This window comes from Hippoglossus hippoglossus, chromosome 4 (genome assembly GCF_009819705.1).
Source record: "Hippoglossus hippoglossus isolate fHipHip1 chromosome 4, fHipHip1.pri, whole genome shotgun sequence".
Lineage (NCBI taxonomy): Eukaryota > Metazoa > Chordata > Actinopteri > Pleuronectiformes > Pleuronectidae > Hippoglossus > Hippoglossus hippoglossus.
The window spans coordinates 12,368,539-12,384,249 of NC_047154.1; the positions used below are offsets into that span (position 1 = coordinate 12,368,539).

Genomic DNA, 15,711 nt, shown 5'->3' on the forward strand with positions numbered 1-15,711 from the left:
AGGAGCCTTTTTCAGACATGAACACCAAGTTGTTTAAATTTGCATACAATTTTTTGGGGGACTTTTCATATATGAAGAACGCAGCAGGAGATGTCCGGGTCAGACACGTTCACAACAATGCAGCAAAATGTTTTGAACGTTCAGGCGAAGGGTGGCTCCTGGGTGAGGCATGCAGGAGGCAGGCAGACATGTCTTTCAAACTACATACTTTTACTCTTCGTTTGATATTTGTTTTCTTCGAGTTTCACGTTTGTAGCATGTTAGAAACACCATCAACACGCCCATTCGCTCATTGTGAATTTTCTGAAAGTTTTCCTTCCGTATTCTCACATGGGCTCTCTCGGACATTATCTGGACATTTTAAAGGGGGGCTGGCAGGAAAAGTTCCAGAAAATATCTGGAGCAGCTCACCCGGATACGGCCCAGCCTGTCTGAAAGCAACAATATAAAGACAGAAGGAAGTGGATCTGGGCTTGTTGTAAAAGAATGGGTTTTGATGCTCATGTAAACAAAGCAGCCGAGGACATTCTGGATAATGAAATTTACATCATTTGAGTTCTTAAGTGGTCTGTCACTAACCAGGCCGTGGCTCCCCTGTGTGATGCCTCACAAAAAGTCGAGCCTGTGCCTAAGGAGAGCTCTGCCGGCCAAGGAGCGGAGCTGTGTGTGATCTGGTCACCCACCCAGAGTTACAAACAGTCCCCTCCAGAGCGCATGTGAGAACAAAGCAGGCTGGCAGTGGGGGAGCTTTGCTGTGACACTCAGTGGCATGTTGATGAGTTTGCAGGTCACTGGCGGTCAATGGGCCCCCCATGGCCCCACTCCTAGTCCCTTGGCCCCTTGTGTTTCCCTCTCAGTACACACACACAAAGAGACGCTGTTGGCACGGGGCCACATTTCCAATGTGCTCCTCAGCAAGAGAACTGGGAGTCCTCTTACAGACATCTTTGTCCTGTGTAATGTATGTTATGAGCGATGACCACAAATGCGTGAAAGACAGATGGGACAAGGCCTCACCGAGCTAATCGCGATTAGTGACTCACAAACACGTGATCGTGTTTTCCTCGAAACCTTGAATAGTTTGTTATGATTGTTATGATATTTTTTTATGAAAAACACCCATAAAGCAGAGACTGGCTGATATGGATATGTTGGGGTGGCTACAAGTATTAGGGAGTAAAAAATGTCCATTATGATATGAGCTGATATATATATATATATTTAGAAATATTAGAATTGCTGAGATGTCTTTATCAAACTCTGACCAAGAAGTGTAATTGAGGTTTGGTATTTTACAGTTTAACCTAAAAGTTTGTCATAAAGAACTATGAATGAAAAGAGAAGACAAATACATATGGAACTTGAATTAAGAAGATGAACATAATTAATATTTTTATATGTAAATTGAAAATCTTTTCTGCTTTATTGACAGTTTTTTTATCGGCACAGATGTGCCTGTGAAAGGCTCATATCGGCAAATATCAGATATATACAGATATAAGTCGGGCTCTACCATAAATAGTGATTTATACTACTACACACTACAGAATACTACGAGTACTATGACTAGAACTACAGATGAATGTGCCACGGGATTAAAATTGGTGCACATTGAAACAATGTATTCTCTAACGGCAATGTACATGTCCGGTTTTTTTGTTAGGAGTTTTTAGCTTTCAGTAACATTAATGCAGTTTAAAGTGTCAGGACAGCCAAACTGGTTCTGACTCACCGTTGTGCTGCATTATTTGTCAATCATGATTCTACAGCGAGACAGACATCGTAGACAACTGAAATTGGTGATATCGCACTGTGACAGAATTGAAAGACAAAAAGCTGATTCTGTTTTGTGCTGTCCGATAGCTCGTGCCATTGCCTACAGTGAATCAAGCTGCTGTTCAGATGGACTCCAAGCGGGCAAAACAGGCAACGACGTGGACGACAGAAGGACCCCAACTGGCCTGGACTATGTTCGCAGGACTGTCCTGGTGGAGGTATGAGAGCTGATGTTGATCAGTGTCACTTTATAAGAGAAGACTTGCTTAATATTTGTTCGACTTTTATTGATATAATGTGTTCAAATTTGTTCTATTTTCTTAATGTATCCAACTTTTCTTTATTCTTTCTCTTTCCTGTGACCTCGTTCTTCCTCCCCTCATCATTCCTGCAGCCAGAAGGCCTACCCAGAGAATACACCTACAGTGTCTTCTTCTGTCCCAATGGTCAGTGCACACACATTTTCCTCTCTAACATACTGTATCTATATATGATTATATTCAGGAGGTGATTTGGTAACTTTCACCAGCTGGATGGTCTACACCCAGTTGTATCCAGAGAGTTAAAGGGATAGTTCACCTGCAAATTAAAATTCCCTCATTATTAGATAATAAGTGAATTTTCATTTTTGGGTGAATTGTCCCTTTAATGCTTAATCCTGCCCGCTAGCCGAACATGGTAAAATCTTTATAGATGTTTTCATCAACACAGGTAGGATTTCGAGGCCATTCCGTTTCAACTTTTGAAAATATACTGTGTAGCTGTATACATTGTATGCATAATATCTACGCTAGTACACTGTTGATATTGTAAATTTGACAAACCTTAAGGGCCTGAGAGTATTTTGTATTTCCATTGCCAGAGAGGATCCACATCTCCACCCCCAACAAGTACGAGTATCAGTACGTGAAAAAACCGGCCAGGATGAACCAGTTCCAGGTCGCTGTGAAGACCCACAACGACGCCCACTTTGCTCTCTCTGCCAGTCCCCACGACAGCGCAGAGATGTTAGAGATCGTACTTGGGGGAAGGCAAAACACTCGCTCTTGGATCTCACTGGGTAAGATGGGCGAGCCCCTGGTCAGTGCCTCCACGCCCGGCATCCTCTCCTGGGACGAGTTCCGCAGCTTCTGGATCAGCTGGAAGGGAGGCGTCGTACAGGTGAGATAGAGAAGATAAAGAGATAGTTCAGGAAAATATTCTTCTGCACCATCAAGTGCAACAGATTTGTGTTCAGATCACGAGTGGACACTCTGACTCTAAAAGAGGAGGGGGGGAAGACTCGGCAGGCCATGGGGTCTGTGTGTTAGGAGAACTGGCGCCACTTTTACTGGCATGCCTTCAGTAAGGTCACGCTTAACGGGCTAATGTCACCGAGGACACCCTGTGATCCGTGGTGCGGTGCTCGCATGGCCCTCTGCGGCTGGCACACTCGCCCCCCCCAGCCCCAGCCCTGGCATTAGCTTTGCACCGTTCACCAAAGGCAGCAATTAAAAGCCCGCCGACGAGCGAGGCATTTTAAAGTCCAATAGGATTCAATTATTTTCTTAGGGATGATGGCATTTCAGGGTGAGCGAGCTGTGGGGCTTGGCCACGCATGCTCTTTGGTTTAATGTGATTACAAAGTTAAACTCTAGCACCAGAGAGGAAATGCTCTCTACATGGGTCTGTTTGTGTGTTTGTGTTTGGGACTGTGTGTGGGAGGTGAGTGAATCACACTGGCGTCACTAACACTTGGCAGAGGGACATTATGAGTGCTCAGTATGAGGATGTCCAAAAACAGCACCAGCTGCTTTCTAATGTGCCCTCACTGATGTTTTCTTGGTTACTGATGTCAAACTGTATACAGTTATATTCATGTTCTGATTCTTAGAGGAAGGAGTTTTGATGCGATCAGAGTGCAAACAGAGAATATCTCCGCCAAGGCTCATCAGTCCCCTCATGAAACCACATTTAAATTCACTAGATCCACACTCGTGAATATCAGTCCCCTAAACAGGCCTGAATTAAGACCCATGAATTTTCCCTGTGAAACGAAAATGTTAAAAATGTCTCACAATGTTAAAAAAAACGTTTTAAAATATCCTGGATCCACCATCTGATCCAGATCTGCACCAAAATCCAATAGGTTCTTCCCTGACCCATAACACATCATTCCACAACTTCTGTAGTCATCTGTCTTGTAGGTTTTGCATGATTTTGCTTACAAACAAACAAACAAACAAACAAACGTGAAAACAAAACCTCTTTGGCAGAGGTAACAATGTGATGGACTGCTCATAATGAGTGTGTATCGTCTGGCAGTGTTTTACTTTATCCTCTCTGTTTAACTCTCTGCAGGTGGGACATGGTTTACATCCGTCCAATGAATCAGTGATCCTCCACTGGGCGGGACAGTTCCCTGGACAGGTTTGTCTCTTTTGTGACATTTATATACTTCTTAGAGTAATTTTTCTTCAGAGATCATTTAAACAGTAATTTGTTTTTCCCTCCAGGTGCGTCACATAGGCTTCTCAACAGGCTGGGGTTCCGTTGGAGAATTTAAGATCTGGAGGAAGGAAGACTCGGATGAGAACCACAACGAGGCCTTCACTCTGGGCGTCCCTCACAACATGGTGCCTGGATCTGAGAAGGCCACAGCATTTATGATTGGTATGATTGTGTGGCTGATGTATTATTTCCATTATACTCTTGTCTAGTGAAATTGGAATACAGTCTGTTGTGCAGTGTGAATAAGTAATGTATCGATGCACCTGTATCAGGGGACGTCATGGGGCCAACTCTCAACAACCTGGACAAGCTGCTGCGTCTGCCCTTTGGATGTGGGGAGCAGAACATGATCCACTTTGCCCCCAATGTCTTTGTTCTGAAATACCTGCAGAAGACCCGGCAGCTGAGCGCAGAGGTCGAGAATGAAGCCACTGACTACCTGCTGCAAGGTAACAAAACTGAAAACCAACGGCATTCTGGGTAGTGCGGCTTGAGCCACAAGTGTCTGTCTGATTTTTGTTTTATTTAGCTGTGCACAAAGCGGTTTCCTGTTGAGAGGATGTTTTCTAATTGCTGGCAAGTTGTGTACTGTTGGTGGGTTTTCTGGAAAATGTGGGTGTTTCCAGAGTTTTAATTCTCTGGATCATGGAACATGAAGCTGGATGTTTTTACTCAGTTACCCACTTGCCCTTTTCTCCATGTCCTCAATTTCCTCCACTTACCCATCGGAAAGATCACTCACCTTCTCTGTCACCTAACCTTTTCCTGGTGTGCTATACAAGGGGCCGCCCCCTCCTGCAGAGTCGAGCACAATCCTTCAAGTCTAAGAGTCATTTTATACCATCATGACATTGGAAATTAAATTGAGGTTCACATTAAAAATGGACTGAGGTAAAAGTCAGAAATAATGGAGCAAGTTGGGAATTTAGCTAGTGAGCTGTATAATGTACAGGAATAAATTTATAAAGTTATTATTTCCATATGAACCAAAAGTTAATTACTATATTTACTGTTTATATAACCAAGCCAAAGCTAAGACAAGAAATTAAGAGTAAGAAATGGCAGGAGCATCATATAAATCATACATATAGTCTTATCATTCACCACACAGATGATCACAGACAAAATGACTCTTACTTAATTGAGTTATAAATTATAAATTTTAGACAAAAGTCTCGTATCAGGCTGATGTCATCGATATCATGCGCATTCCAGCATTTTATTATTTATTTATCTTTCCTGATTAGTTGAGTAAAGAGGCCTCAAACTACATCTACCTTTTCTCGGATTTCTTTGCTTGGAGCAAACACACATTTATATGAATTTTTTCAGGGTGGGGTGGCAGGACATAATCCTAAAATAAATATTATTGAATCAATGGGTAGTTTAACTTCAAGCATTTTGTGTATTATATGTGAGATTTAGTACCAAAACCCTTCAATCTCTTATTCACAGTTTGTTTATGTGCCTCAACACACATTGAATCTCAGTCATGCAGGGAAATGTACGTCTCCTGCATATCTTCCCTTCAGGCTTGTAGCCGGTCACTCGTTACTCTGTTATACTTGCATAATCACAATGACGTGTGCAATGTGCTTCATCATGTGCGCAACAACAACAAGGGCATGTCCAAGCACACTTGGTATTTCTGTTCATATACTTCAGCGCAGCTGGGTATGTACCAGAAAACAGGGTGAAGTTCACTGAGATTCACATCAGCTCAATTCAATTGTATTTGTATCGCGTCAATTCATAACATACTGTACATCATCTCAGCTTTACACAGTGAGTTTGAGGTCTTAAAGATCATGGAGAAACCCAACAATGCCCACAACAAGGAAGTCTTTGGTGATCGTAGAGAAAAAAGCATCCTCAATTAAATCAGAAAAGGCATCTGGACTTTCATGAACTCTTCCTTGTTGCAGCACAAGATTGATTTTATCTTCACGTCCAATTTAATATGAATGATAATGTCCATCTGACAAGGCAACATATAGACACAAGCAGCCACACTCACTTGCTCGAATCCACCATCCAGGTTTCATTCTTTTACAACTCACATTCCATTCCCAAGCTCAAAATTGCAGATTTAACTTGGGTGGCGTAAAGAAGTGGTTCGACATGAGTCTTCTTTGCAAACCACTGACCTATAACCAGTTGTGTGATGTATGTACCAGTGGTAGTGGGGAAGTGACTAAGGAGGGAATAGGGAAATCATATGATTCTATCTTCACCCATTGTGCTACAGGTTCATGTGAACTGCCATCGACCGCAGATAAGATCAGAATTAGAAAAGAGAATTAAACAGATTTTTTGGAATGAGTACAAGAATGTTCTGAAAAAGATAAAGGAATTTACTGATCTAATATGCCCGGTCACTGATAGTGGTAATGTGCGTCACTGCTCTTTATCTTGTTTGCTTTTCTCAATTAAAGGAGAAAGTTTAAGTTTGTATAAAAGCTCGAGGAATCATGAAACCCCCGTTATTTCCTTGAGTTGTTCCAGTCTGCAGATGTTTTTTTTTTGACAATTATGTTTTTGAATTAATTATGTTTTCAGTGTATTTGTGTGTCAGATGCAAACTTAATTTTTACACTGGCAGACCTCTTCCAACCAAATATTTACGCTCAGGACAAGTTAAGGCTGTTTACTAAGATACCTTTTTCCGGTGGCGAACATTTTCAAGTATCTGCAGTGATGGATAGAAACGCTGGATTTCTTTCAGGCGGGCTCTGTAAAACCTGAAAAAAGCGTGTAAATACTTTGCTAATTCCCCAGTAACTCCGAAGAACTCCCATCACCTGTCTCATTCTTTCTTCTCATCCAGGCTACCAGAGACAGCTGACCTACAAACGGCAGGACGGATCCTACAGCGCCTTCGGAGAGAGGGATTCCTCTGGCAGTATGTGGTAAGCCATCGTAGGGGGAGCTGCTTCAAGCTTACTCAACTCATACCAGCCAAGCTACACCTATAGCTGTAGCTTCATTCCTCCAGAGTAATGAAGTCTTTTTTTTATCAGTAAACTGTGCTCAAATGAATCTATTCCTGTTGGTGTGTTTAAATCACTGCTGGGTTTTCCCTCGGAGTATCTATTTCATGTTTACACTCCTTGGGGCTGAGCAAGCAGGCACGACCATCTCATAATATTTATAAAGATGAAATCAGTGCTCTGGAAGGGGAGCGCCGCCGCTTGCATTTTGAGGCCGATGCACTATACGCGCATACCTGTGGTTCATTTATGAGCTGAGGTGGGTATTATGATATTTAATAGAGCTAACACTGTGAAACAGCAGGTTACATAAACCACAGAGAATCGTAAACAAACTACACAATTGGATCCCTGAGGAAGCCCAAGTTGTCGAGATTTATTTGCAGTTAATCGGGGGTTCATATCCGTCGAGTTGAGCAGACCCAGGCTGCTCTGGCCCCACAGACCAGCTCTTAATGCCCCTATTGGAGACACATTTATAAGTCGTCTGCAGCCACTTCACCATGTCTTGTTTTTTTCGACATGGCCCAGAAAATAGAGGTGGTGCGTCCCTCTTAATGACTCACCACCTGGGTGTATTTGGTAACTGCCACGGAAACCTTGAACTCTTCCCCCGGTTGACTGCGAGAGGATATGAGGATGTAACAAGCAGCGGTCTGGAGGTTTCTTTCCTTGACGCCCCGCGGCGACAAGTGTGGGATTGTGGGCACAACACAGATGGTGAACCCTCAGTAAACCTGCATCAGACACATTATGAATCCGTCAACAGCGACGTCTGCACCCAAAGGCAGGCCCCGGCTTTTGTTTTGGTTCCAGGGTTCACAAGTGTTAATGTACTCCAGCTCGTAAAAAATGGATCTGAGGGGAAATTGACAAGATCCGTTGAAAAGTTTGAACATAATGACAAGAGTTGGCAGTAACAGTTTGTTGTGCAATGTTGGCCATCCCTGCTGCAGAGGCTGTTACCACAGAGTCGAGCAAAAGCTTAATGACTTAATGTCGTTCAGGAGAGAGGAAACAATGACGAGGAATGATGGGGGGTTAGAGTGAAGGTTTTTAACCTCTTGCTGCTTTTTATAATGAACCAAAACTATTTTGGAAACACAGCGACACACACTTTGTTGTTGGGTGTTAGTGCATATATGCATATTTGTGGAGCCATTTCATTTGACCTTTGGGAGAGTGCTGGTTACACGTCCGTTGAATGCTTAACCGCTTGAATGCTTAAATTGTGAAGTATAGACTCATTCTTTGGATTTTATGTTTCATCATATTAAAACCTTCATACACTATTTTGAAATTCCAGTCCCCTCCCTCGATCGTCTCAGAGTGGGACAGTATATATTTCTCTCCTTTTCTCTGAGGTCTCAGTGCTTGGCTCTACATGTTGAGGCTGGCATGGCATTTTGTGTCTGCCCATGGACTGATCTGACAGCGTAAGCAGGGTTCGGGGGCTGAATACCAGAGATTGAAAGAGCTGATATCTGCTGTATTAACCTAATATCCATTTACAGTCTTGTTGCAAAGCAGCAATGTTTTTCTTTTCTTTTTTTGCAATAGCTTCATGGCGACTGAGTCATTGATTGTGGATGTGTTAATTTCTAAAATCAATCGATCACATTTGATTTGTTTAGCCCAATTCATGCTTTGTCTCATAGGGCTTAACAAGGTGCGACGTCCTCTGTCCTAAACCCTCAACAAGAGTAAGGAAAAACTACCCAAAAAAAACTATTAATAGGGAAAAAACTGAGAAACCTCTGAGAGAGTCACATTTGAGGGATTCTCTCCCAGGACGGACAGAAGTGCAATAGATGTCACATGTAACTGAACCGTACAATATTTACAACATTAATTGGAAGGAACAGTTTTTAGCCTAGCGGAAAGGTGTGTCAATGTTTAAAGTATTTATACATACTGTTTACATACTATTTGTACATACAACTGTCTGATAGAGACAAGGGAGGGAGCAGCAATGGTAAATTGAAATGAAGGAGTTATTGCCAGTAATGGTACAATATAGTATAGTATATGGTCCAAGACAGGCCTGAACCAGTGACATCATTGGATGTTCACTATATATTAAGTCATGATATTAAGGCATGTAAGCCCGTCAAAAAGCCTTCAAAGCAAATCCTTAGCATTGAAAATATAGACTTATCCACCAAAGGTAATAGAAAAACCATCAGCTATAAACATTTTACCAATGTCTTGATTTAATTTCCTCAGTTTAGTTGCAGTAGTGGGAGTAGTAGCATCTATTTCATGATGTCAACCCTAACTCTAACCCCTCGTCGGTTGAAGTAATGCATCACTGCAGGAAAACTTTCTCCAAGTCCAACTCATAACATTCCCCTTTAAGCTTATCAACCATGGCTTTATCATGAAGCGTATCAATGTATTGTCTTTAAAAAAGACTTCATATCAACCCTTTTGAAGTGCGGAGCTGGATAAGGGTGGATCATAGAGGGGATCAGAACGGAAGGTAGAAGTAGTGGAGAGGGGAGAATTGGGAGAGGACGGCCCAAGCCAAGGGCTGAGCGGTGGAAGGGAGCCTCTCTAGTGCTTCCTTCCGTCCTTCCTTCCTCAAACTAAATCATATTTACACTTTCTAAAACCTTTCCCTAGGGCTCGACATTTAAAGGCCTGTGACATGATATTTACTTTTATAAAAATTCCATCAGGCTTGTGGCTTCATCCCTACTTTTGTCTCAAGGGAGTAAAATCCTCCAGGTTTGAGCCAGGGAAGATTTCATTGTTTTTGCTTTACGAGAGCAAAGTTCCTTTCCTACTCATCTTTCTTGGATCGTGACGCTCGCTTACGAGCAGCATTGAGAAACCAGAGCGTGACCTGTTTGTTTATTTCCCCATTTCCACCTAGTTTTTCTGTCTTTTTACGGTTCCGCAGCTTGCCTCATCTTGTAAGTCAGTTGCGGTCAGGGGCGCTGTGGTGGAATGTCACTGAGGAGTTGTTGTTCAAAGGCTTGAATCTGTTTCGACCGCTACCAGGAGGTCTGTTGTTTATGGATGAGCGTGTGTTCTTTAGCTCAGCGGCGTCCCTCAGGGCCGAACGGGTTCTTTCTCAGTGAATCCCCTCTGCTCAGTCTCAAACGTGGCCCACTAAAACCACGGCTCATAAACTCTCAGATGCTCTCCCGGGCCTGCCAGATTCACAACCTCCGTCCAAGGGATCCGTGTTTGTATAAGTTGCAAAATGTTTTTAGGGGGAATCTCCGACGCACATGCAGAGACGTACTTGATTGGCCCGCGTGAGATTTCACATTCTTAAGAGCGCAGCTGCCGCATTCTGCAGCGGCGATCAAACCCTGCCGCACCCATTTCCTCCCCTCCTCGCTTCCTTTCTTTCTTTTATTTCATGAGAAACATCCACACGTACCCGTCCTCTTGATAAAAAACATCCCTCCATCCACACTCTTCACTATCAATCCCCCCTCCCTGTCTGCTGACAGACTGAAAGAGTGCAATCCGTTGAAAAGCTTCTTGCTTCCAAAGTCTTGATAGTTAAGTATTTATTGGGATGTGCCAGCACACGTTTTAAAGAATCTTTAATTATCTCTCCTCTCTTATCTCCTTCCCCTCTCCTTTAACCTCACCCGTCTTTATCTGCCTCACCCCTCCACCGCCGCCTCCGTCTCTCCTTCCTCCAGGTTGACGGCGTTTGTGCTGAAGTCCTTCGCTCAGTCCCGGGGTTTCATCTTCATCGACCCTGAAGAGCTTCGGGAAGCCAAGTCCTGGCTCATCAAACACCAGCGGGATGATGGCTCCTTCCCCGCTATGGGACGCATCCTCAACAAAGACCTGCAGGTAGGACCATGTCTAGTTGGATATAGGGCGATAGAAAATCTTGATGAAGAGGAAGTGCTGGTTCTTCCTCCCTGAGACAATGACAATATGGATTGGGACTGGAATTTTATGTTTGGAATTCCTGTTCTTTCTTTGTGTGAGGTGAAAACGTAATTTTCTTTCAGACATCTTTCAACCAAATATTTACAGTCGGGACAAGTGAAGGCAGATCTGCAGTTTTATGTTTTAAGATACCTTAGTCAGAGGTGGACATTTTCAAATTCAATGCTAACTTTAGGTGCTTTAAAGGACACATATTATGCTTTTTTCATTTTTTCTTTCCTCAAGTTTGTTATACAGTTTTTTTGTGTATATAAAATGTTGGCAAAGTAAAAAAGCCCAAAGTCCGCGGTAAAGGGAGCAACTCACAGAAAACACTGCTCCTAAGCTCCTGAAACCCGTCAGTACTGATACTTCTGCATCATTGGGATGTCATGCTCCACATTTGAATAATTCACAAGGCTGACATTTCCTACATGTGCTGGAAGTGGTTGGCCAATCAGAGCAGACTGGGCTCTATTGGGACGGTGGCCTTAAAGAGACAGGAGCTAAAACCAAGTGTTTCAGACAGAGGCTGAAAAGAGGAGCTTTAGCAATGAACAGTATTTTCAGATCATTAGAGCATAAACCCGATTTTTGAAATAATAATCCAGATTGAAGTTATAAACTTGAATATGAGCATGATATGTCTCCTTTAACATGTGCCTGATTAGATGAAATAGATAAAAACAGCTATTCTTCAGATTTAGGGGAATTCGACAAGATGGAGATCTTGTCATTTGAGATCTAGGATGTAAAAGTAACTGAGAGCTTATGTGTGTTTTTGTCCACAGGGAGGGATCCATGGGAAGATCTCACTTACAGCTTACGTGGTAGCAGCTCTCTTGGAGACAGGAATCACCACAGAGGTGAGCAGTCGCACAAAATAGCACATCACTGCTGTCTGATCCTCTCACTCCACAGTCACTCCTCAGAGTGGAACTTTTCCATGAACCAAATAGTGTTTAATCTGGTACTTAAACCCACTGGAAAAGGTCAATTTATGATTTCAGTTGCTAAAAAGGAGAAAGTCTTTAAAACTCCAAGAGCAGCACATAGTGCGCGACCTGTTCCACTTAAACCTCTTACTCCTGTAGCCCGTCCTACCAGGCCGAGTCGTGTGTGGACGTATCGCTGCATTCCTGATAGTTGTGAAGATGGATGTGCTGGCAGTCAGCCTACTCATATTTGTTATGCCCCAGTGCTGCTAATCTCATATCTAATCACATTCAGGCTGATGTGTAAGGACAACTGAGTCCCATAAAAGGCACATAGGCTGCTTTAGTCTCTATATCCTATATACTTTTCTCTCTTTTTGGCTTCATGTTTCTTAATCTAAATAATTTAACAACTTCACCGTATGTGCTACATTCAAAGATATTGGTAAAGGAAGAATTACAATAAAAGTCTGCTGAGATTTTCTTCGGCTTTTATTGGAGATTCATGCAGCATAAAAGCTGCTCAAAATCTTTGCTCTGCGTTTGTCCACATAGTTGACTCTTTACTTAGCATTTCCTGTCCCTGGCTCCTCTCCATCCATCTGTCTCGCTGTGTTTCCTCTGCTATCTATCGCAAAAGACTTCTTCAGAGAGTCTGTCCTTTTACAACTGATAAAAACTGAAGAGGTGTCCTTCACTTCAAAGCAGAGCCCCCCCCCACCCCTTCCAATTTCACTTAATTAAAAGATGACTGCTGCAATTACAGTGAGGGGCTGTGGAGGCCTATCATCTCGTGGATGAGAGGGAAGGTCACATCTGCATGAGATGAAAGTGAACCCTCGACTTTTTAATGGCCGAAATGAATGTTTATTCAACAACTGCATGGGAGTAGAGGAAAGGGTTGTGAGTTTGGACAGGGCAGCTTCTAAACATGATGATAACTATGGCGTGTGTGTGTGTGTGTGTGTGTGTGTGTGTGTGTGTGTGTGGTGTGTGTGTGTGTGTGTGTGTGTGTGGTGTGTGTGTGTGTGTGTGTGTGTGGTGTGTGTGTGTGTGTGTGTGTGTGTGTGTGTGTGTGAGAGAACTTGTACTTATGTCTTTGTGAGGACCATTTTGAGTATAGATCTTACGCAGTGAGGATATTTTGGCCGGTCCTCACTTTTTCAAAGGGCTGTTTGAATGTTAGGACTTGGTTAGGGTGAGGCATTCAGTTGTAATGGTTTTGGTTAGAGAAGGAATGCGTTATGCCAATAAGTATCCTCCCTTAGATAGGGTCAGGGCTTGTGTGTGTGTGTGTTAACCTACAGTTACCTACCATAAACTATAGATTTTGCCATAGAGTTGATGTATATAGCAAATAATTTAGAACTTGCTCAAATAATCTTGTGAGCATTCTTACAAATGTTAATTCAAGAGAAGAAATAAATGTGTCCATGCATGTAAATATATCACTAATATGACCATGAAGTAAATGTGAGTTTGCCATTAATGTTTGTTTTGGATTTCCGTCTCTGACACGTCCTAAAAGCTGTTGATCATTTCTGCTCCCACATGTTCATCTGTGTTTGTTTTGCATGCGGTTCATCTGATCCAGGAAGAGAAGGTGGCTGTGGCCAAAGCCAAGGATTTCCTGGAGAGCAACACCTACTCCGCCGACGACCCTTACACCACGGCCCTGTCCGCATACGCCCTGGCTCTGCTGCGCAGCCCTTACGCCCCCCTGGCCCTGCGCCGCCTCAACCACATGGCCATCACTCAAGGTACCTGCCACACTCATCACTGTGAGTCATTCATTCAGAGCTAAGTACTGGAGAAGAGATGTTTAAACAGGTAACAAGCAAAGACCAGATGTTGAATGAGAGTTACAACAGGATGAATGCACCATTTTAAAAAAAAAAAAAAAAAAAAAAAAATGACAGTGACGAGCTCTGTGCAGTCAGAAAATCAGTCTGTGAAACAGTTGTGCTGTCGTCCTCAGTAGTTCCATCCCCTCCTCCCCTTTCCTTTCTTTTTCTTATCTCACTCTAGGTTTCCTCTGGCCGTTTCCTTCTCTTCCTCTCCACTGCAACTCTCTGCAAGTTTTTGTAGAGTTGAGCGGAATACAAAAAAGTGTTAATCACAATCCTTTTAGTTGCCAAGTGCAATGAAGGCACAGGGTTTGGTTGCATAGTCACTGAAAGATTTAGCAGTTTAGGATAATGATACAATGAGTCATAGGGTGCAGGGTGTTGGACCCTCTCTGTCTTTATCTCACTTTGTTTGTGTCTGCAGATGGACTCACCCACTGGAGCCTGACAGGCAGCACGATGACAGACGAGGACACTTTCATGGGCTTCAGCGATGGCCTCTCCCAGTCAGGTACACTCATCATCCATCGACATCACCTCCCTATTGGAAATACCTGATTTAAAAGCACAGTCCAAATAAGAATCTTCATAATAATTTCTTGTTTTTCCCCAGTGGTGTCAGCGGAGGTGGAGATGACAGCCTACGGTCTTCTGACCTACACTCTCTTGGGGGACGTGGCCTCTGCCTTGCCTGTGGTCAAATGGCTCTCCCAGCAAAGGAATGCCTTGGGCGGCTTCTCATCCACACAGGTTGCTATGGGTCCTATCTTTATTGAAGAGCGTGGTCTTATTGATGTTCAGTTTTGTAGTGCTTTCACTCAAAACCCTGTGCTTGCACTCAAAAAGCCCCTGCTTATGCTTAGATTTGCTCGGCTTGTGCTCTACCTGTGTGCTTGCACTCAGATCATTTGTCGCTCTGACACATTTCCTGCACTCCAGCTTAGGTTTTTTTTCTCACGCTGCTTCTGTGGATGCGTGAAGCTCGGATTTGTCCTCTGCTCTTGGACTTTTTTCTCCTGAGCTTAAATTGTTTTGTGCAAGAATTCTGTCAAAACTGTTGACTTTTCTCATTGCCCCTCTCTGTGCCAGGACACGTGTGTGGCTTTGCAGGCCCTGTCAGAATACGCCATCCTGTCCTATGTGGGAGGGGTCAACCTCACAATCTCGCTGGCCTCCACCAACCTCGACTTCCAGGAAACCTTTGAACTCAACAGGGACAACAAGAAACTGCTCCAGAGCGCCAAGGTATTCACATCCGTGGAAACAGTGAACAGAGTAAATCCTTGGTGATGTTTGTTTAATGGCAGGGCGGCTCCTTGTTGTTTTTGTATGGAGATGAGTTGCACACTTCGGTTGTTTGTGTAGGTCGACAGCAATTTATCAACATTGTCAAGGCTACTGATGAATTCTCACTTAAGAGAAACCCCTGCATTTAAATGCAAGTTTAAGAAAGTTTTCCCTCCTGATTAACAGTGATTGATGAGTAGCTGTGTTTCAGAGCCACAGTCTGGCACCCGACTTAATCTCTATGTTTCCGTGTCCGGCTCTTTAGTAGCCAGAACCTTTCCCACTCTGCCAAACCAAACCAGGCTGGATTTCCCAAGAGCACCTGGCTGATCTGTTGATTTAATAGCTGTGCTTTACTGGCCCGTGTGCTCACACATTACGAACTTACGACAGCGTGACCACAAACTACCTTTGGCCACGGCATCGTGGCGCTAGGTCAGTAAAAGGGCTCCATGAGCTGGAGCAGTTCAGGTGAGAGCGCAG

General features: G+C 43.4%; 1 protein-coding gene across 1 annotated transcript in view; it reads left to right on the forward strand.

Annotated features, from left to right (window-relative positions):
- The window catches only part of cpamd8 (C3 and PZP like alpha-2-macroglobulin domain containing 8), a 46,153-nt gene that overhangs the window by 17,061 nt on the left and 13,381 nt on the right, over positions 1 to 15,711 (forward strand). The window contains 13 exon segments of the mRNA XM_034584012.1: positions 1,864 to 1,994; positions 2,171 to 2,222; positions 2,639 to 2,937; positions 4,117 to 4,185; positions 4,272 to 4,428; positions 4,539 to 4,715; positions 7,094 to 7,175; positions 10,922 to 11,078; positions 11,951 to 12,025; positions 13,689 to 13,854; positions 14,366 to 14,452; positions 14,555 to 14,691; positions 15,031 to 15,186. Of these exon segments, the coding sequence (XP_034439903.1) occupies positions 1,864 to 1,994; positions 2,171 to 2,222; positions 2,639 to 2,937; positions 4,117 to 4,185; positions 4,272 to 4,428; positions 4,539 to 4,715; positions 7,094 to 7,175; positions 10,922 to 11,078; positions 11,951 to 12,025; positions 13,689 to 13,854; positions 14,366 to 14,452; positions 14,555 to 14,691; positions 15,031 to 15,186 (1,745 nt within the window).